The sequence below is a fragment of the Leuciscus leuciscus genome, assembly GCF_965113295.1.
Source record: "Leuciscus leuciscus genome assembly, chromosome: 24".
Classification (NCBI taxonomy): domain Eukaryota; kingdom Metazoa; phylum Chordata; class Actinopteri; order Cypriniformes; family Leuciscidae; genus Leuciscus; species Leuciscus leuciscus.
This window is the reverse complement of record NC_138723.1, coordinates 4,299,300-4,320,740: the sequence shown is the minus strand read 5'-3', so window position 1 is coordinate 4,320,740 and position 21,441 is coordinate 4,299,300. Positions and strand designations below refer to the sequence as shown.

General features: G+C 39.1%; 1 protein-coding gene and 1 long non-coding RNA gene across 6 annotated transcripts in view; one reads left to right on the top strand and one right to left on the bottom strand.

The window, feature by feature from the left end:
- Nucleotides 1-2,323, top strand: part of LOC309488925 — a 63,122-nt gene extending 60,799 nt beyond the window's left edge. Inside the window, exon 2 of the long non-coding RNA XR_014202297.1 lies at nucleotides 1,796-2,323. This is a non-coding gene — a long non-coding RNA (uncharacterized lncRNA). The remainder of the gene's footprint in view (nucleotides 1-1,795) is intronic.
- The window catches only part of wrn (WRN RecQ like helicase), a 38,372-nt gene continuing 17,004 nt past the window's right edge, over nucleotides 74-21,441 (bottom strand). Inside the window, exons 11-37 of one of the 5 annotated variants that reach the window (XM_082157324.1) lie at nucleotides 21,186-21,291; nucleotides 20,545-20,620; nucleotides 20,330-20,397; nucleotides 19,771-19,879; nucleotides 19,237-19,305; nucleotides 16,903-16,985; nucleotides 16,572-16,678; nucleotides 16,314-16,501; nucleotides 14,882-15,056; nucleotides 13,617-13,798; nucleotides 13,425-13,526; nucleotides 13,098-13,190; nucleotides 12,888-13,017; nucleotides 12,465-12,635; nucleotides 11,977-12,074; nucleotides 11,563-11,626; nucleotides 11,401-11,486; nucleotides 11,190-11,271; nucleotides 10,907-11,019; nucleotides 10,440-10,554; nucleotides 9,684-9,806; nucleotides 8,573-8,735; nucleotides 8,357-8,481; nucleotides 6,453-6,560; nucleotides 5,967-6,116; nucleotides 816-949; nucleotides 74-645 (exon numbers count right to left, since the gene is read on the bottom strand). In XM_082157324.1, the coding sequence (XP_082013450.1) occupies nucleotides 833-949; nucleotides 5,967-6,116; nucleotides 6,453-6,560; nucleotides 8,357-8,481; nucleotides 8,573-8,735; nucleotides 9,684-9,806; nucleotides 10,440-10,554; nucleotides 10,907-11,019; nucleotides 11,190-11,271; nucleotides 11,401-11,486; nucleotides 11,563-11,626; nucleotides 11,977-12,074; nucleotides 12,465-12,635; nucleotides 12,888-13,017; nucleotides 13,098-13,190; nucleotides 13,425-13,526; nucleotides 13,617-13,798; nucleotides 14,882-15,056; nucleotides 16,314-16,501; nucleotides 16,572-16,678; nucleotides 16,903-16,985; nucleotides 19,237-19,305; nucleotides 19,771-19,879; nucleotides 20,330-20,397; nucleotides 20,545-20,620; nucleotides 21,186-21,291 (3,003 nt within the window). In that variant the 3' untranslated portion in view covers nucleotides 74-645; nucleotides 816-832. The other 4 variants (XM_082157326.1, XM_082157325.1, XM_082157327.1 and 1 more) reach the window with 4 other exon arrangements.

Below are 21,441 nucleotides of genomic sequence, written 5' to 3'. Positions count from 1 at the left end.
AAGTGTTCCTCCTGGACTCTTCATCTCCGACTGGTAAACCCAGACTCATGGCACTCAGTCCCACAGATGCAGGAACAGTTTCATCTCTTTAATAATGTGATTGTTTCCGTTATATTTTCATACAAAACAATGGTTTACACTGGTTACATAAGCACCATACGCACGTCACTAAATCAATTACAGTTGTGCTAAAGCTGTTCGTGTTCAGCTGATGTTGGCCATAGACAGACTCAGACAGGAAGTGCTCAGGAGCATCAGATGAAGATGATGATGATGATGACGGGGGAGGTTTGGAGGGGTCAGAAATCTGTCATGCTTGATAATGCAGGTGTTTAACAGAAGCAGAATGTACAAAGTGACAGGGCCGACACACACACTACAGGTGTTTGTGTTGTTTAACAAAAGTATTTCCTCCTTAGCCATAAACAATATCAACTTTCAAAAATCATATTGTCTCTGGTCAATATTTAATTCTTTTCTTAATATTTACACCTAGGAATGAACCAATTCAGGGAGAAAGTCCTCTGAAGGCGTTGTAATTGTCCCTGTTGTTTGAGGCCCGGGAGTTGGTGTTTTCTGGGAGAAGTGTTTCCACATGGACAGTGGCGTTCAGCTCCAGGACACTCGCAGAATCAGAAACATGATCTGTGTGAATCAAGAACAGTGATCTGAGTTCTGGACCCCTTCTCTCACAGATCCTCCACAACAAATACTGACAAATGAGGAGACGCTCTCGAAGAACTAGATTATATTAGTATTCACAACCATTAACAACAAAATAATCTGAAATCTTGTACAAAATATCAAAACATTACACAGGTTAGACAGAGTGTCAGCTGAAAAGTCCTTTCTTCTTCTTGGTTTTCTTGTCGGCAGCAGCAGCCGTCACTGTGGCGTTGGGTCGCTCAGCCCAGTCAGGCAGTTTCCTCTTCACAGGCTGACTCGCCGTCTGTGGAAACACCCATCAGCCACTGGTTAATCCTGCTCAGAGACCAGCCGGAGCATCTACAGCTCACGCTCATGTGCTAAAGTCCAATCTGAGTCGAGATTCTCAAACCTCTGTTAATATCAACCCTAAACCTTTCAATCCCATTCATTAATATGTACTCTGAACAAAAACTCAGCACATGTGCAGACCCCGTCGCCATGTTTAGATGTCACGTCACCGGAGCTAACGCAAGTTGTGCCGGTTTTTTTCCCCTGATTGTATGTCTAAAAAGTTAGTTCACCCAAAAAAGAAAATTCTGTAATTTACTCAACTTTACCCTCGAGTCGTTCCAAGCCTGTGAGAGTGTGAGTCTTTCTTCCGAACACAAAATAAGATATTTTGAAGGATGTTGGTAATCAAACAGTTGATGGACCACGTGGACTTTCATAGTATTTAATTTTTTTTCTATAGTATGGAAGTCAATGGGGTCCATCAACTGTTTTTGTGTTCGGAAGAAAGAAACTCACACAGGCTTGGAACAACTTGAGGGTAAAGTTGAGTAAATTACAGGATTTTTTTTTTTTTTTTTGGGTGAACGACCTTTAACACATGAGATTTAAATAAACATACGTTTGTAAGACACAAAATATACAGTACAGGCCAAAAGTTTGGACACATTACTATTTTTAATGTTTTTGAAAGAAGTTTCTTCTGCTCATCAAGCCTGCATTTATTTGATAAAAAATACAGAAAAAAACAGTAATATTGTGAAATATTATTACAACTTAAAATCTTAAAATCCAGTCTATCACATGATCCTTTAGAAATCATTCTAATATGATGATTCATTATCAAAGTTGGAAACAGTTCTGCTGCTTAATATTTTTTCATAACCTGTGATACTTTTTTAGGATACTTTGACGAATAAAAAGTAAAAAAAAAACACAAAAAACATAAAATACAAAAAAAGAAGCAAATGTTTTAAAAATATAAATCTTTTGTAACAGCAATATTCACTACTGGTCAGTCATTTGGGGTCAGTCATTTTTCTTTCTTTCTTTTTTTTGAAATAAATCAATACTTTTATTCAGCAAGGATGTGTTAAATTGATAAAAAGTGATAGTAAAGAAGATTTATATTATTAGAAAATATTTTTTTTATTTTGAATAAATGCAGTTCTTTTTAACCTTTTATTCATCAAATATATTAGGCAGCAGAACTGCTTCCAACACTCATAATAAATCAGAATATTAGAATGATTTCTAAAGGATCATGTGATAGACTGGAGTAATGATCCTGAAAATTCAGCTTTGCATCACAGGAATAAATTATTTTTTAAAGTATATTCAAATAGAAAACTATTATTTTAAGTTGTAATAATATATCACAATATTACTGTTTTTTTCTGTATTTTTGATCAAATAAATGCAGGCTTGATGAGCAGAAGAAACTTCTTTCAAAAACATTAAAAATAGTAATGTGTCCAAACTTTTGGCCTGTACTGTATGTAACCATATGCATCTCGGATTATTTCGGGTCTAACCTCCCCTTTCGCTCCAATCAAACTTTCACTGGGATCGACTGAGGTTCAGAATGAAGGCTTTTCAGTCTGACGGAGCCACCAATCGGATTATAGGCGTATTATAGGTGCATGTAACCGTAGCTGGTGTAACTGGTCCTACTCTCAGGGGAAAGAGTTAGATCTGCACAGCTCTTAGTAGCTGGCCTCTGTTACACATGTTTATGAGTTTTCAACTTTTAAAGCCAAATAATTATAAAGATTAGAGGAAGAAGCTTGCTCCCATCAGTTCTCTATATGGTGATTTTGGAGTAAAAAGACAAGATCATAACACCAAAAAGCATCACGGTTACGACTGAATCTGACACTAGTACAATGGCCCAAGCTCAACCTTATGCTGTGTGTGTAAGGAACAGGACTAGTCACGTCAAATGACTCGTGCGTGTATATGAATGGAGGAAATCGTAACGGTGGCTATAGGGACAGACGTCCCTCCTCACACTTACAACTGAGTTGGTTTCCTCTAGAACACGTGTACTAAAGCTGGCTAATAGACAAGTTTCGGTCTTTCTCCATTCCTGCGCAGACGGTCCACCGTTTTCTGTTCACACACAAATTGATGCTTGAAAAAAATCAATGTTTGGTTTTCAAAGGTACAGTGTGTAACTTGGCAGGGGTGGCCGAGGTTAATTGACACAACGAGTGAGAAAGGTTGACATGGAGCCGCTAAATCTCCATCCTCCGGAGAATCCCCCGTTTAAGCAAACGCCGAACAGAGGAGAGTCTGCTGGAGAAAAGAGAACGAGCTCGTAATAAAACAAGAATCAACATCAGCGTGGCTTTAGGAGATGGAGAGGACGGAGGGATTTGAAATGTTGTAAAAGTGATGGTGTTATTACTCCACAGGAGAGTGAGGTGTTTTACTGAACAGATAAACTGTCATGAGAAGCTCTCTAACAGAGTTCACTGTAAATCTATTGTGAAGATCATATTCATCCACAGTCACGCAGAGCTGAAGCACAACTAAAACAACGCTCTTCCGCAAAACGCATTAGGGCTGAACGATTAAATCGCAATTTCCATGTAATTGCACTTAAATCGAGATGGCTTATCGTGATTTTTAAATCGTAAAGGCTGTGATTATTTGTTATGTGCAGCTTGTCAGTGACATACGGCTCAGTAAACGCTGCTCCGTCTGAAAGCACTGAGTTTGAGTCACTTATAACGTGCATTTGAAAAAACAACACGCGTTGTTGCAAACATCTCTCCAAGCATTTATGAACCTCTTGTCCAACAACAGACCACATTTAATAACATGCTTTTACTCCAGACTCACTTCTTAAGGACAGTTGAGCTCCTCCTTCTGTGAGATGATGTGCTTCTGACACAGAATAAGGCAGTCGTGTGTTTATTAGTCATGTTTAATCAAAGCGTTTCAGTCTCCTGTTTATTCAGCTACAGCGGCGGGGCATATTTAGTGTGTTTGCGTGAGAGCGCCCTCTGGTGTTCAGATGGGGCAGCATTTACTACTGATCAGCCGCAATCAGTGTGGTTTTATTGTGATTAATCGCGCAGCCCTAAAATGCGTGCGGATTTGTCTTTCCGAGTGTGTCCCTTTAAGCCACAGCACTGAGCAGACGCTGGGTTTGCAGGCTTGCATGACGCAGACAGCTGCATCAACAGAGGAAAACCCCACCATCGGATTAACATCCCTCACAATTCCTCATAAGCCATTTATGTGTCCCTCCAAACTTCATTTCCTTCCAGCCAGCTCCTCTTATCTCCCTGCCTCGCAATCTGTTCAGTCTTCATGTTAAATCATTTGTGCGAGGGAACATCAGGGAGGGTGTGTTTAGAGACGCCCTAATGATCTCACATCGATCTACAGGCTCGTGTCACTGCAGGACAAAAGAGCAATGATGGACGTGCTCTTCAAACCAGCTTCTGTCACAGATCATGTGATAACGGGACAGAGCGATGCACGGTAGACAGTTATGGCGGGAAGTTACTGGAAAAGACGTGAAGCACGCACACAAAAATTAACATTATGCAATATATTAGTCTTAATAAGTAGTAGTATTATTACATTGTGTTATTAATGTCTTCATAATAAACTTCACTTCGCCTTTTTCCTTTGTTTTTAGAAACACGGGCCAAACGTATCAAATCTTCTTGATCCCCTGAAGATCAGACGTGAAGCGGAGTGACACAGGTCACAACCTTATGACCTTAATGGCTTTGAGCTTACAATGGGAGGTGTCGGGTAATGGTGCGAGTCAAAGGTCAAGCAGGGGTTAAGACAGTTGGCTCATGCTAAAGCAGCGACAGTGCTCAGCTCTTCAGGGGACGGTGTCTGATGCTCAGGGACTCTGGCAGACAGGATTACACCTAAACCAAGGGTTGGGGTTCAGATTACAGCCTAAACGACGTGTGTGTTAACATCATGTGATGAGGTGATGAGGGTGCTGCATTCATCAAAAACAGCATACATGTTACAATCATAGTCACAGTGTTCGGAAATGAAGTTCAAGTGTTTTACACAGTCTATACTAGTCACTTTTTGACAAGAATTTTCAATTTATTTTGTATTCACAATTTTTATATATATATATTCATAGTTTTATTGTAAAATAAATAAATAAATAAAAATAAACAGCATAAATAATGCTGTACCCAATACTATTTTGGACAACATACAATTTTCACTCAGTAGCAATGTAGCGAATTCAGATTTGTATTTTTTTTTATACTTTTAGACTAAATGTCTTTTTATCTTTATAATTTTTATGAGCGGGACCTTGTCTGGGTTATTTTGTAATAACTGTCTGACTCTATATTATCCCTACTGCGTAGTATCCTAGACTCATTTGAGTTCACATGATAAAATATTTAACTTTTTTAATTTTAATAAAGAGAAACTAGAAATGTATCTTTGTGCAGTTTCTATTATTAACAATACATTGTGAAATTAATATTAATATTGTGACATGATTAAAATTTAAAATAAAAACAGTTTTCTATGTGAATATATTGTAACAATTTATATATATATATATATATATATATATATATATATATATATATAAAAAGAGTAAAGTGTAATTTCTTCCTGTGATCAAAGCTGAATATTCAGCATCATTACTCCAGTCTTCAGTGTCACATGATCCTTCAGAAATCATTCTAATATGATTTGCCCAAGAAGCATTTCTGATTATGATCAGCTGAAAACAGTTCTGCTTCATATTTCTGTGGACACTTTCTTTGATGAATAGAAAGTTCAAAAGAACAGCATTTTTTTGTAACATTACAATGTCTTTGCTGTGACTTTTGATTAATTTAATGTGCTCTTTAAAAAAAAAAAACATATCTTTTGTAACTATTATTATCATCTTAACTGACACCAATTTAAAGCATCGATAAATAAAAGTATTCAATTTTTTTAAATGTACCAAACTTCAAACTTCTGAACAGTAGTGGATTATTCTTTGCACGATTATGTATCAGTTCTTGAAAATGCACCTTCACAGGGGAATCGCTGAAGAGATCTTGTGTGTCCTTATCCAGTTTATCCTGGTTCCAGGAGGCCAGAACCACTCCACTGCTCTGAGGACCCGGGTCATGTGACGTCAGACGGACATCAGCGCTCGAGCACGGCTCATCCTGGACACACTAATGAAAGATCAGCTTTTCAGATGAAGTCCGTCCACATATGCACTGATTTTAGAAATCATGTGTGCATCACATCAGTAGAGATTTACCTCAGCTGCAATCAGACACTAATGAGTCAGTGAGTGAAGAGTATGGGACTGGACATCAGTACGCACACTAATAATTTTAATCTGATATAATGTTCCCTCTAAACTATCATGCAGGACCACATTGATCCTGGGACAGAAGGAAGACTAGAGATACAAACTAATGAAAGATCAGCTTTCTTAAATGAAGTCTATCCACATATGCACTGATTTCAGAAATCATAAGAAGAAACACTGTGATGTCATTCACCTGGGGCATGGGGATACTGATGAAGAGCTCATCTTCACTCGTGTCCATGGCATCAGACTCAAGCTGTGACTCTTCAAGCACACGTTTAACAGCGGTCGCTGACTTATCCTGCAGCAGAAACACATCTCTGTATTCTGGCATCTCAGGAACACATGACCATCACACAAGCAATAGCGTGAAACATCTACAAAACCGTTTCTATAAGACATCACCAATATTATCATCAAATCTAGCAGAGGCTTCTGGGAAAGGTGTAGTAATACAAGTATGAGGTGTAGAGCTAACTTTAGCTGGACAATAACTTTATTCTAGAGCTGCTGTAAAGCCCAAACAATCTCTGTGACTGTAATCTCCTATTATCACTGTAAAGCTGCTTTGAACATGTAAATTGTTAAAAGCACTATATAAATGAAGGAGACTTGACTACAGCTGCAGAAGCCAATGATGCCACATCTGGACAGGAGGCATGCTGGGATGACGGCTAAGAAAAATAAAGTAGGTCTGCCGTAATCAGTCTGAGAGACACAGCAGATGTTGAGACTTAACATGAGAATACTGAGACTCCAAGAGCTCGACACAGATGAGAATACTGAGACTCCAAGAGCTCGACACAGATGAGAGTACGCCACACATCACACATGGAGGACAAACAGCATGACGGTTTTAGGATGAAACGTGCAAGAAAAAGTGCATTCTACGCGCACACAAAAAATTATGTAAAAATACGAAGTACAAATATTCCATTTAGTGTCTCAATCAACATGAGCTGCACATCAGCATTATACAGTGATGTAAGACCGATCTCGTCACGCCACACTGCAGGATTCTCTGACTACAGTGTGTTCCTGAATCACAGCACTGAACTGAACACATGCATTTTTCTGGGACATGATTTCTGAGATAATAAAACTCATTTTCCCCTTATTAAGAGCAGATATATATAATATATATAATATAGCTCACCACAGAGGAAGTGGAAAGAATTAATAAACCCTTAAACATGAATAATAGACAGCAGCTGTAAAAAAATATTGATACTGAAATCAGTAATTTTATCAGTGATCAGTTTATCAGTTCCTCTAATCCAGAAGAGACAGAACTGTGCTGCCCTCTGCTGGTGACCTCCACTTCTGCCATATACACACATGATACATGGATAAAATGAAAAATATATATACAGTACAGGCCAAAAGTTTGGACACATTACCATTTTTAATGTTTTTGAAAGAAGTTTCTTCTGCTCATCAAGCCTGCATTTATTTGATCAAAAATACAGAAAAAAAAAAGTAATATTCAGAAATATTAATACAACTTAAAATAAAAGTTTTCTATTTGAATATACTTTAAATTATCATTTATTTCTGTGATGCAAAGCTGAATTTTCAGCATCATTACTCCAGTCTATCACATGATCCTTTAGAAATCACTCTAATATGATGATTCATTATGAGTGTTGGACACAGTTCTGCTGCTTAATATTTTTTCATAACCTGTGATACTTTTTTAGGATACTTTGATTTTGACCTTTTATTCATCAAATATATTAAGCAGCAGAACTGTGTCCAACACTCATAATAAATCAGAATATTAGAATGATTTCTAAAGGATCATGTGATAGACTGGAGTAATGATCCTGAAAATTCAGCTTTGCATCACAGAAATAAATGATCATTTAAAGTATAATAAATTGAAAACCAATTATTTTAAATTGTAATAATATATCACAATATTACATTTTTTTCTGTATTTTTGATCAAATAAATGCAGGCTTGATGAGCAGAAGAAACTTCTTTCAAAAACATTAAAAATAGTAATGTGTCCAAACTTTTGGCCTGTACTGTATATATATATAATATTCAACTAATACAAAATGATTTCGATGAAATGCGAGTGGTGAGACGCACCCGCGGCTCGATCCAGCTGATGTCCTGATGAGCGTCTCTCTGGAGTCGGTACACCGCCAGCCTGAGCAGAAAGTTACTGATATCTTCAGGAACACGAGAGCGGATCGCTTTAAAATCACTCAGATCTGTTGAGGAATAAAACAGAAGTAAGATAAAAGATTAATTATTCATGACTGTGATGTTTTAGATCAGTGATAGTGTGCTGATGTGTTTGACCTGAGCTGGCAGGAGCGGAGGCGATGTGTTTCCTGATGGTGTTGTAGAGGTCCTCTGAGAGTCCAGCTCTGCCCGTGTCCACAGCACAGCCTGACTCCTGTGCCTGAAGCAGATGAGACTCCACCACAGCCATGGGCAGAGAGCGTGCGTCTGCCACCTGCCTCTGCACAACACACACACACACACACACACACACATCACACCACAGCCACGGGCAGAGAGCGCGCGTCTGCCACCTGCCTCTGCACAACACACACAACACAACTGAACTGTGTTCAGCCCCGACAAAAAGTTGCAAAAAGTTTTTTAAACGGAAACGGTGGTGTGTTGAACTCCCTGTTCTGATGATGCAAGAGTTGCAACTACGGCAGCTGAGAAGGACATTCTCTGTGCTCTTTTTGAAGAATTTTCAGATCCTGGTGAAATCGGTATAAATACGTGTAAATGCAAAATACGCTCGATGTTACAGTCACTGCCCTCGCCGTCCAGAATACAAGAGAACATCCCAATCGAGTGAGGGGGTTTGTGGAAACTGTGGTTCCTAATTATTGTGATCCAACATTTGCCTCGCATCTCAGGATAACATCTCAGGTGAAGGACAATCCACTTCTCACCTCCGAGACTGTGTTTATGATCTATATGACCTTATTATTTTTATTGTGTGAATTAGGCTTATCATTATTGCTGATCACTGTTGATATGCTATATTTTTACTATAAAACTCTTACGACAAACATGTCTTCTAATATCTTCAAGTGTTGCGTATACCGAGCGGCAGCGGCCATGTTTGTAAAGGACTTTACTTGGACCCATAGTGCGAGTCTCTTTAATACCGCGTGGTTTATACACATGTTGCTGCTGAGGCTGACATTTGACACACCCACCAAACAAGACAAAACGTGTCTCAAACCCCGTTACACCCTGTTACACCCCGTTACACACCGTTTCTAGGAAACCCGGAAACCATAGCAAAACGTTGCAAACGTTGAGCTTGAACGAGCCCCAGCTAATCACACCACCTCAATCACACCACACTCAGTCATAATAACTCTGTCAAAAGCACATGAGCGAGACTGCACTTAAGGCGAGTAATACGAGGGGAATGTCGTACCATGCTCTTGTGCTCCACCTGGAACAGTCTGTAGGTGACGGAGATGCTCTCCGGCAGAAACTGGCCCCCAGATGCTACGCCTGCTGTTGGGACGGGTGGAGGCGAGCTGGAGGAAGCATCCGCCTGATTCACAGAACAACTCATTTTCATAATCATACAGTGTAACACTTCCTCCTAAAGATGATAAATCAGTAACATCCACTATAAAATGTATGGACAGGGTCCTGGATGCTGACAGGTCAATCCCAAAAAAAGTTAGTGGCCTTAACTATTATGTACTAACATAAAATAACCACAAGACTATGCACTCGCACGTTTACTGCTAATTAGTTTGAGGTATGGTTGGCTTTAGGAGTAAAGTAGGGTAAAGTAAAGTAGGTTTATAGTGTGTTAAGAGTGTAACTACTTAAGCAAGTACTTTAAATATAATTAAAATGCACCGACATGTACGAAATTAGTAAGTGTATTAAATCTAATGGTATATAGTAGTATATAGTAGGACACCTGATATAGTGTGGCCTACAGTGATTATTTTTGCACATCAAACTATCAATATTTTTGCACACCGTTCAAATGTTTGGGATCACATTTTAAAAGAAATTAGTCCTTTTATTCAGCAATGATACATTTTATTGCATCAAATAAGAAAAAAAGCATCAAATAATGCAAGCGATCATAAGAATCGTCTTTCAAAACAAAACGTACTGATCCCAAGCTTTTGAAGAGCAGTGCAGAATGTACAGTGTTTATGAGTACCTGTAAGCTGTGTGTCTGACAGAAGCGGGTGATGACATCTATCAGAGGCGTGAGCATGGACGCTTTGGCTTCTGAAACACCGTCCACCTGCTTCAAGCTGGATGTTGAGCACGGCCTGCCAAACGAAGTCCACATGAAGCATCAAAATATGACAGTCATGTCTGTCTAAGTTTAACATCACCACCTTATAACACTGGTTTATTTCTTCTTTTAAATCGTCAGGACAAATTTGGCTTTTTTTAACAAAGTGCGGTCACATAAGGTCCATTGTTTACAGTCAATCGCGTAGCGATGTATGAAGCACAGCTCATACAGAAGACTCTTTCATGGGGAACTTTTTCGCCCTCACGCAAAACTCCAGATTACTATTAGAATAACTAGATTTTGTCTGCGAGATTGCACAGAGCAACGGTAAACGTGACATTATCCAAAAGGCCAACAAACCCTTTCCTTCAAGAAAACATTACCTTAATTTTGCCATGTCCAACAGGATTTTATTGGTAGCCAGTAGAGCTGGTGGGATGTCTCTGAGACTAGCTAACTTCTGACGCTCAGACACCAGCTTACCATACAGTTCAGACTGCAAAAACAGAAGAAACAAGACTTTGATCCTGGCTGTTGTTTCCAGAGACGTACGCTGCTGTGTGAGCTTTCAGAAATCACTCAGTTACTCGTGAGAAATCAGAAGGATTGATAAATGTCAGCACTGGGCTGATCCTCACTGTGGCAGAGCTGATCTACATTCAGTACCTGTAGCTGGATCTCTCTAGCAGAGACCGCTGGAGGCTGGGCTCGGACTTCAGTGCGGATCTGGGTTGGTCTGGCAGCGGATCTGTAAACACATGCCAAGACAGTTTGTGACGTGACACAGTAAGAGGTACAAACCTCTGAACAACATACACAAACCAGAATCAAAGAAAAATGCCAATATTGCCAGTAAATATTTATGTATAATTCATACCTTGAGGGTAAGACTGCTTTCTCCACCATCTGAGGCGTGTCAACTCCAGAACTGACCTTTGACCTCTGAAAAGAAACAAGAGAGGGCTGCAGAAAACAATAAAATCAGGCATTTAAAAGTAAAACGGTTCATTCAAAGGAAGATTTCCGCATTGACACTGACCCGAGTGTAATCTGGCTGTGGGTCAGAAGCAGTAAACTCAACATGTGCAGGATCTGCTTTTCTCCTGCAAAGACACAACAGGAATACAATGAAAAATGCACACAGAGGTCATTGTGCCACGCTATTTGGCATGGCCGGAAAATGTCCAGTGCCTGCTATTCTGCAACAAAAGAACACCTTTCACAGTGTTACATGAAGTACATCAAAAAACAAAAGCTAACAAAATGTAAATCACTGAAGATAAAAAACACAAGAAAATGTTTATTAGAGGTAAGCTATGTATTAGATTGAAGTCACTGGAATCTGTGAGCAAAATAACCTAAAAAACTGGCCACAACCCCCTAACTCAGGTTTGCCACGTGGACCCGGTGTGTCCTCCCCTACACAGTGCACGTGTGTGTGTGCGGGTCTTACCGCGGTACGGTGACGGCTCTGATGAACAGATCCCTGTTGGGCTGCAGCAGGAGTCGCCTGTGCTGCTCATCTTCAGCTTTACTCAGCCACGATCTGCCCTGAGCCAAACATTCACAAACAATCTCGATGAACACATCATGGTGTGTGCACTGAAAACATTGTTGAAGATTTAACATTTTATGCATAAAGTCTGTGATAATTCTAACATGTACTATAAGTGAACTTGGCACCTAAAAATCCCCCTATTAATATTTTAACATAAACACCACCATCATGAGAGGCAGTTTTAGAGATTTGAATGCATCCAGACAATAAATCCAGTGCAGAGTTCATGCTGCCGCCAATAAAGTGCTGAAATGACTGTCCAATGAGCGTTTCTTCTCTCTTCTCTCGGCTGAAAGTGCAGTCCCACCTTCCTCCCCCTCAGGCGACGCACCCCTGAAACATGCTTTACTAAAAGCTTCATGAGATATCTTGGGTGTGAGTACCTTGGGTGTGAGTTTGCAGAGAGTGCTGAATTTGTTGTGTCCTGTGGCTTCCATCAGATATTTCTCAGCCACCAGTTCTCTGCCGAGAGCTTTCCACCAGGTTTCTGAGACGTCCCTGCCGATGCCAAACAGAGAGTGCTTCCGGAAGCGATCGGGAACCCGCTGAGAGCTCTGAAGCAGAGATCACACATACTCATTTGTAGTTCTGAGTTTAAAAACTCATGTGTAAATAATGTAATAAAGGCCTCATTGATGCACTATGCACCTATTTTTTCCTTTTGCGTCCCCTCATCTTGAGACAAGACATTTTGGGTTAGTAATTGATTTTAATTAAGTGACAAAACAAACTCGGCCACATTCTGAGGCAGAGGGTTTGGTTTTGCATGTTATCGTATGTTAAGGGGTGTTGTGTGTGTGACGTACTGAGCCCCGCAGGAAGAGGATGGGCGCTGTGATGCCAAACCTCTCATCCATAGTGCTGACGGCCTTCATCAGCTGATAGGCACACGAGCCAAAGTCCTGCAGGACCGGCTCTGGATCGCCTCGGTTCACACTGACAGCACAACACCATAACGCATGTCATCCTCCATGAACTGAGCAGTCTGAAGACACACAGAGAGCAGATCCACTCACCCTGTCCTGCAGTTATCACAACACGCACTGCTACCCAGAATTCCCGACGTCACTTTCCTCAGGCGCTTGTCCTCGAAATGACACAAAATCAACCTAGGATACAATTCACACAATGCTCAGAAAACCATCACCTTTACATTACAAAAATCACATCTCAATAGGATTGTAAAAGTGTTAATAAATATGTAAAAATGAAATAATAATGTTATGAATGATTCTCAAGTTTTTGACATTATTGTCATAAGTAGGAAAATTTCCCACTAAAACACATTTTCTTTGAGTTGAAATATTCCTTCATGAGATTCACCCAAAATTAAATTCACTTACTTTCGTCTGCATTTGGTTGAATTTAGATACTTCTCCATTTTTGCCATCATGTCTATTTTGTAGCCTCTGAAGCGCTCACTTTTGGATTGATTGAGTATGAATCTTCCGGAAAACAAAAGCAGATATATGTTAAGTAGGCGCATCAGAAAACGTCTTGTAAGTCCAGCTAGTTAAGGAAGGGTGAGTGTTCACCTGTTCAGGGCCATGTCTCCAGGCATCCACAGGACGTGACAGGCGCTGGGCAGCCCGTCTCTGCCGGCCCTCCCGATCTCCTGATAGTACGACTCCATCTCTTTGGGAGCCCCGTAGTGGATGACCTTCCTGATGTCAGATTTATTGATGCCCATCCCGAACGCCACAGTGGCCACCACACACTGCAGACAAAACCATGAGGAAACAACACAGTGACGGAGCGCGCTACCAACCAAACCAGCTCATCTTCCCCAGACCACGTGATGATGTCATCAGCACATGGCCACCAGAGGCCGTGCAAAAGCTGCACATGCTGGCACCTGATGATGACGAGATGCTGCGGATCAGGCAGTGTGGCGGGAAGAGTTTACATAAATGCATTCATTCATCAATAAAATATTCAATGCAATATATTTTTGGACAATATCCTGAGACACAGATGTCTTGACTCGTGGTGATCATTTGCTCTTCAGTTTGATATGCCATTATTAAAATGATTAATTATCTGAAACTGTTTAATTAAAAATCACCCGTCCATAAATGACTTCGGTAACACTTTATAATAAGGTTTATTAGTTAACTACTTTAGTTTACATGAACGATACTTTTTCATTTATTAATCTTAGTTAATATTAATCTCAACATTTACTAATATGATATTCAAATCAAAAGTATTGTATCTGTTAACATCAGTTAATAAACCTGAACTAACATCAACTAACAATAATCAGCTGTATTTTTTTATTAATTAATGATAACAAAGATCAATAAGTACTGTAACGAATGTATTGCTCATTGTTAGTTAATATTAGTTAATGCATTTACTAACTGTAACAAATGGAACATTATTGTAAAGTGTTCCCAAAAACATGAACGCTGAGTGAACGAAAGTAAAAAAAAAATAAAAAAAAAAAAATATATATATATATATCACACAGCCAGAAGTTCAAGAACAAGAAGTTCTGTGGATGAGAGTCCGAAACAAACGGACACACGAGCAGTACTTTTCAGTTTCGGTGTTCAATCCGATCAAGTGTTTACATGTTCTATCAATCGGATTAGAAAAGGTTTAAAGAATTTCAATCGGATTTGGCCAATTCATTCCGACTGAAGTGTTTACATGTGGCTTTTTTTATTCCCACTGTCCGATTACACTCGTATACACCGCTACTGACAGCAAGAGAGAGGAAAATGAGCTTTTAAAAACTACATTTCTGTTTCTGGCCCAAGACGAGCACTATGAGTGGATGTTGAATGACGTTCACCTGGATCTCATCCCTCATGAACTGGTGCTGTGTTTCTCTCCTCTGCTTGATGCTCAGCCCTGCGTGATAAACTCCACATGGGATGTCCAGCTTACACAGCGCCGCTGTCACACGCTCAGCCTCTTTCTTTGATGGACAGTACACAATGGCTGAGCCTTCAAACTCAAAGCCACCCCTAGAGGAGAGAGAGAGAGAGAGAGAGAGAGAGAGAGAGAGAGAGAGAGAGAGAGAGAGAGAGAGAGAGAGAGAGAGAGAGAGAGAGAGAGACTAACATTCAAAAATACATCTGTACTGTGTGTAAAGGGACTCTCATCGGATTCAGAAGATTAGAGTAAAAGTGGAGATGGTAAGACTAAGACCAATTCTTTAGTAGTTTCACAAATTTCACAATTCCATTCGATTTCGATTCACAAGCTTGCAATTCGATTCGATTTCGATTACGATTCGATTTGATTCGATTCAATATTGATTATTGTGGATATCAGGGACTATACATGGCAAATTCTCTCAAGGAAAACAAATCTCTTCACTAATGCTGTAAACTATGGGAGTCAGTGGTAGCCTATAGGCTTCATTAGCCTACTATAATACTGAAGGTAAAAATGAACTGATTTGTATACAAACACTTAAATTACACATTTATTTTTATAATAATAAAGTTATATGAAATTATATAAAAAATGTTAATGGTGGCTGTCATAAACTTTCCAGATTTATTCAAACATGCATTAAATATTGAAGAACTTCTCTAGAGCTGAGCCAGAGCGATCTCACGCCACAGCGACAAAACGGTAATTATGTTTTTGAATTTCGTAAGAAAATGGATGTAATTTGAAATCTGAGACTTTGTTTCATATCAATAATAACAAAGCACAAAGATTATTGTGATTTATTGGATGGGATGCAGCGCATCAATGTTACATTCATTCATCAACTGAAAACAGGATGACTAATCGATTCTTGGTATTTAAGAATCGATATCGTTTCGTAAAATGAGAATTGATTAAAATCGAGAAATCGATATTTTTTACCCAGCCCTTTATGACTCAAATATAAAATTTTAAACGAATAAAATATTTTGCGGCTTGAAATAACCAAAAAAAACTGCATATTCATAAACATTTCAGGTCTACAAATCACACTTTTAAAATTGCTGCATAAATCCAGATTGAGAGAATCCTGGTACGTATATAGAATTGACAGTTGTTGAGGGAACTAATTAAAATAAGTTTCAGCTTACATCTTCATCTCTTAACTCATTTTAAAGCTAGTCTTGTCTTATTTTTAGGGGTTGGGGAAGCCTGACGAGGCCCTCAGGGTCCCGGGCCCCTGGTTGAGAACAGTACATCAGGCAATCCTGAGCCAAAACACTTATCAGAATAATTCTATGCAAATGTTTCTTTAAGTTATTTGGAGAATCATCATGGCCTACCCTTTCTTTTTAACCAGAAATTGTTTGAGGTCCTGGATAACGTCACCGGACTTGCGATTGACATCCAGGTAGAGGTTCGGCCGGTCGAACGAGGTGCAGGTGATCATGGGATTGATCAGATGAAGGCTCTTAACGATGTCCTCACGGATAGACGGACTCGCGGTGGCCGTGAGCGCACAAATAGGAACCTGATTAAAGAATAGCATATTAGGAGTAAGACTGGTCAATAATGACAAATCAAAACCAAATATGACTTACACCAGGGAGATTTTTCTTGAGTTTCCCCAGGTCACGATACGCACTTCTGAAATCATGACCCCACTGAGAGATGCAATGAGCCTCGTCTATCGCAACCAGTGATAAACCTACACACACACACAACACACACACACACACACACAACACACACAACACACACACACACACACACACACACACACACACACACACACAACACACACACAACACACACACACACACACACACACACACACACACACACACACACAGAGTAGAGAAGTTCCTCAGTTACGCCGGAGCACTGGATCATTTCAAACATCCTGTGGTCATGTCTTGGTGTCGGACTCACCAGGAGTGGTGTCGAGCTGCACTAGCAGAGGAATATTCCCAGAGCAGAACTCGGGGGTCATGTACACCACTCGGAAATCACCCCTGAAGACCAGACAACGGGAAACAACAATCACTGAATCAGCTTTAGTTTCAGCGTGACATGCCAATTACTTTTAAACAACCTAAAGATTTAATGTTACAGACAATATGAATGTATGAGGGACAATATACAGTTGGTTTTCTGTACTGTCATGTCATGTCATGAAATTGGCTCTCGAGGTCATTCCACAGCATCTCTGCTAGGTGTCCTTGTGCTGGACACAGGCTTGTAAACCTCTCATTATGCTATATATCATCACCACTTGTTTTCTTTTATTTAGGACAGGTTTTGTATTACTTTTTGGAACTGACGGATCGCAGTTGATCTGAGCAGTTTTTGAGTGAGAAAAGTTCATAAGTGCATAAGCTCAGGTCAATGATTTGTATGCAATATTATGTAGGTCAGTCATTTTTGACCAGGAACACCACAAGTGTAACAAGGTTTAAAAAAAAACTACACAAAAAAAAAATGTGTGATACACTGTGTGAGCAAAGTCGGAACATTTGAGTCCAATGCGATTACATTATCTAACATTTTGAGGAGAAAAGAAAAATGAACAGTGTGTGGGTTAAAGCTATTTCACCCACAAATAAAAAGAGTATTAATTTTCTCACCCTCTTGTCATTCCAAATCCATAAGACTTTTGTTCATCTTTGAAACACAAATGAAGACTTCTGCCACTCTATTGAAAATCCATTCCCCAAAACTCTGACACGTTAAAAAGTCCATAAAGAGATCCATATATAAAAGTATAAATATGCATATCAAGAAGTTTAATCCAGGCCTTCTGAAGGTAGATGTATATGAAGATGTAACACTGATCAACAGACACACATAGAGCTCATCAAATAAGGTAAACAGAAGCTCAACTGTTCTTTGTTTGGCACGCGAGAACAAACGTCATTGGTTGAGCTTTGATGAGCTGTAGTTATGCGTGTTGATCAGTGTTTATAGGGGACTATAAACTTAAATTAAGATTTCACTTAAAGTCCCCCTGTGGTGAAAATCCAGTGTTTAATGTTGTTTATATGTCTGTGCTGTGGTGTTTTTAATACGCTTTAAGACAAACCATGTTTTCTCCCTATTTTTCTTTTCCCTATTTAAGAATTTTAGATTTTTTTTCCAAGGAAAAAAACAATTAAATATGCCATTTTTAGGGCTGGGTAAAAAATATAGATTTCTCGATTTTAATCGATTCTCATTTTTACGAAACGATATCGGTTCTTAAATCCCAAGAATCGATTAGTCATCCTGTTTTCAGTTGATGAATGAATGGAACACTGTAGCGCATCCCATCCAATACATCGCATTAATCTTTGTGCTTCGTTATTATTGACATGAAACAAAGTCTCAGATTTCAAATTACGTCCATTTTCTTACGAAATTCAAAAACATTAATTGGCGCTCTGGCTCAGCTCTAGAGAAGCACATGATCTTCTCTTCCGCCTTAATAACACCAGTTACAGAGCGAAATAAACATGAATGAGCTTCTGAAAGTGTGTTAAAAGATAGAGTACAACTTATCGAAGTCCGTATCATGTGACATGGAATCTCTCGCTCAGTGTTTCAACCGTGGAAAGACGTCAGTAAACAATGTCATGTAACGTCACATTAACTCAGAAAAACCATATCCAGTGACCATAAACTCAGCTAGAAAAATGTACTCTAGAGAGGAGCATTTTGTTAAATATATGCACCATATTACATATTCATTATAATTTTTAATGTTCTTCAATATTTAATGCATGTTTGAATAAATCTGACAGCCACCATTTAATTTTTCATATAACTTTATTATTATAAAAATAAATAAAAGTGTATTTTAAGTGTTTGTATACAAATCAGTTAATTTTCACCTTCAGTATTACAGTAAGCTAATGAAGCCTATAGGCTACCACTGACTCCCATAGTTTACAGCATTAGTGGAGAGATTTGTTTTCCTTGAGAGAATTTGCAATGTATTGTCCCTGATATCCAAAATAATAGTAAATAATAATAATAAAAAATAATAAAGCTTGTGAATCGAAATCGAATAGAATTGTGAAATTTGTGTCAATAGTCATTTTGGTCATCAAAGGTGAGTTTTAGGGGATAAAATAATTGACTACGGGGGGACTTTAAGTCCTGTATAGTGTATCTGCTTAATAATACATTTTTTTCCCATTATTAATCTTTTTATTTTTTATTTTTTTTATGTAACATCGCATGACATGTCAAGTGCACAAGAGTATTTGATGCCAAACAGCCTCTCACCTCTTCACTTCCTCAATTAGGTTTTTGGTCTGAGCAGATCCAAGAAAACAAGCAGGGATGTTTGACATTCTGCAACACAAACACAAAGACCAATGAAAGATGAATGAATGAGACTGATTTATCACAACACACACAATGCTCTTCCCAGAGCTGCCATGGGATCTCTTTTTCTGAAACATTGATTAATGTTGTATCATCTACAGCAGGTTTCCTCAAACTCGGTCCTGGAGGGCCGCTGTCCTGCAGAGTTTAGCTCCAACCCTGATACACACCTGAGCAAGCTAATCAATGTCTTCAGGATCACTAGAAACTCACAGCTAAGTGTGTTTGATCAGGGTTGGAGCTAAACTCTGCAGGACAGCGGCCCTCCAGGACCGAGTTTGAGAAACCCTGATCTACAGGCTGACCATTCCACTACACATCCAAACCTGAGCTTTCAACCACAGCCCTGAATGCACATTCAAAAGGTCATAACTCGATGGTAGAGTCGTATGGCGATCTGTCATCAAGCCTGATATGATAACTGTGACGTACTGCAGCTGAAGCACCTGGTCCTCCATCAGGGCGATGAGAGGGCAAATGACCACGCTGATCTTCTCACAGTACACCGGAGGAAACTGGAAACACAAACTCTTCCCATAACCTGCCAACACAGCGTTTCATGCGAGCACACATTTGAACACAAACCAAGTCAAATTTATTTGCAAAGCACTTTTCACAATACACATTGTTTTTAAAGCAGCCTTACAGAAAATCATGATCTAAATGTTTATAATATTTTAACCTCTTCATGTCTAGCAGATTATCTGGGCGATAACATTCTGCTTCACACACAAATGCTTAATAGCTGAAGTCTAGGAGACTTAAATACTTCTCCTGATAGACGCTAATCGCACAACAGAGCCAAGAAATGCAGATCATGCAGAATGAACTACAACTAAACTGACACGTGTGTGTGTTGTAAAGATGTACACTGACTAAACGCCATTAAACCATTCACAAAAATAAACAATTACTCAGAAAACAAACTATAAAGACTACACGATCATTTAGTAAATATCTCATAACTTCAAAAATCAAGAAAAAGTTATACCAGTTGCCATGACAACAAGATTGTCCCTCCTCTCTGTGAGAACGGACTGAATCACTTTCCACTGAACCCTGAAAAACACGAGCATCATGTGACAGATCAGATACTAAACAAACAGTGTGCTGCTAACGCCATTAATAACTGATGAAGAATTTCATAACTTTCATAATCAACTATAAAAAAAGACACACCAAGAACGCTTGGGTTTCAAAACTTACGGTTTAAAGTGGTGATGTCCAAAGTACGTTTTCAGACATGTAATTTGTTCAGGAACTGGTGGTGAGATACTCGAATCTGAACAGAAACAAACAAGTTAGTAGAGGTCCAAAACTGCTGCTAACAAACATTAAATAAAAGAACATACTGATAAATCAAAAATATTTGCAAAATCAATATAACTCAATAGAACCAAAAAGTATGTGCATAAAGGAAACCTGACCATGTGTTATTTAGAATCTCATGCATCATTTACATTTAAATAGATAAAAGCTTTGTTTCTTGTATTGATTGTAGATTTTTCTTACAATATTAGGACTGAAACCCCATAAACTGAGCGATATATTCACAGAGCATGAATAACATTCACTCTGAACAAGCTGTGTCTTCAGTCAAAGATCACAAAACCGTAAAATAACTGTATATTAAGGTCCGTGCACACAGAGTCAGAAAGTTTCACATGTGTTTTTTCATATTCGTTATTCGGTGGCTCTGAATTGTCAGAACACCAATCAAAATGCTTGTTACAGATCCGAAAAACGTATTTATTTTTTAACGTGCGAAAATTTCGGAGGCGAATTTCAGACTCAAGGACCTTTACTCTGGGAAGGCCATTCATGTTCATGAAGGACGGTACATTTACCAGACACCTCTTCCTCATCTTCCTCAACATCCTCGTCATCGTCGTCAGCAGCAGACTGGGGGACACCGGCCGGTTTCTCGTTTAACTTCTCGATGTCATCAGCACACTGACGGACAACAGAAGAGACACATGACAAGAGTGAGCATCATTTACCTCACCCTTAGGTCTTGCCAAACCCATTGAGTTTGTGACTATCTTTAATAGTTCCTTGGCTCTCTTTAATGGCTCTGTTTGGTATATTTGGAGCTTGACAGAC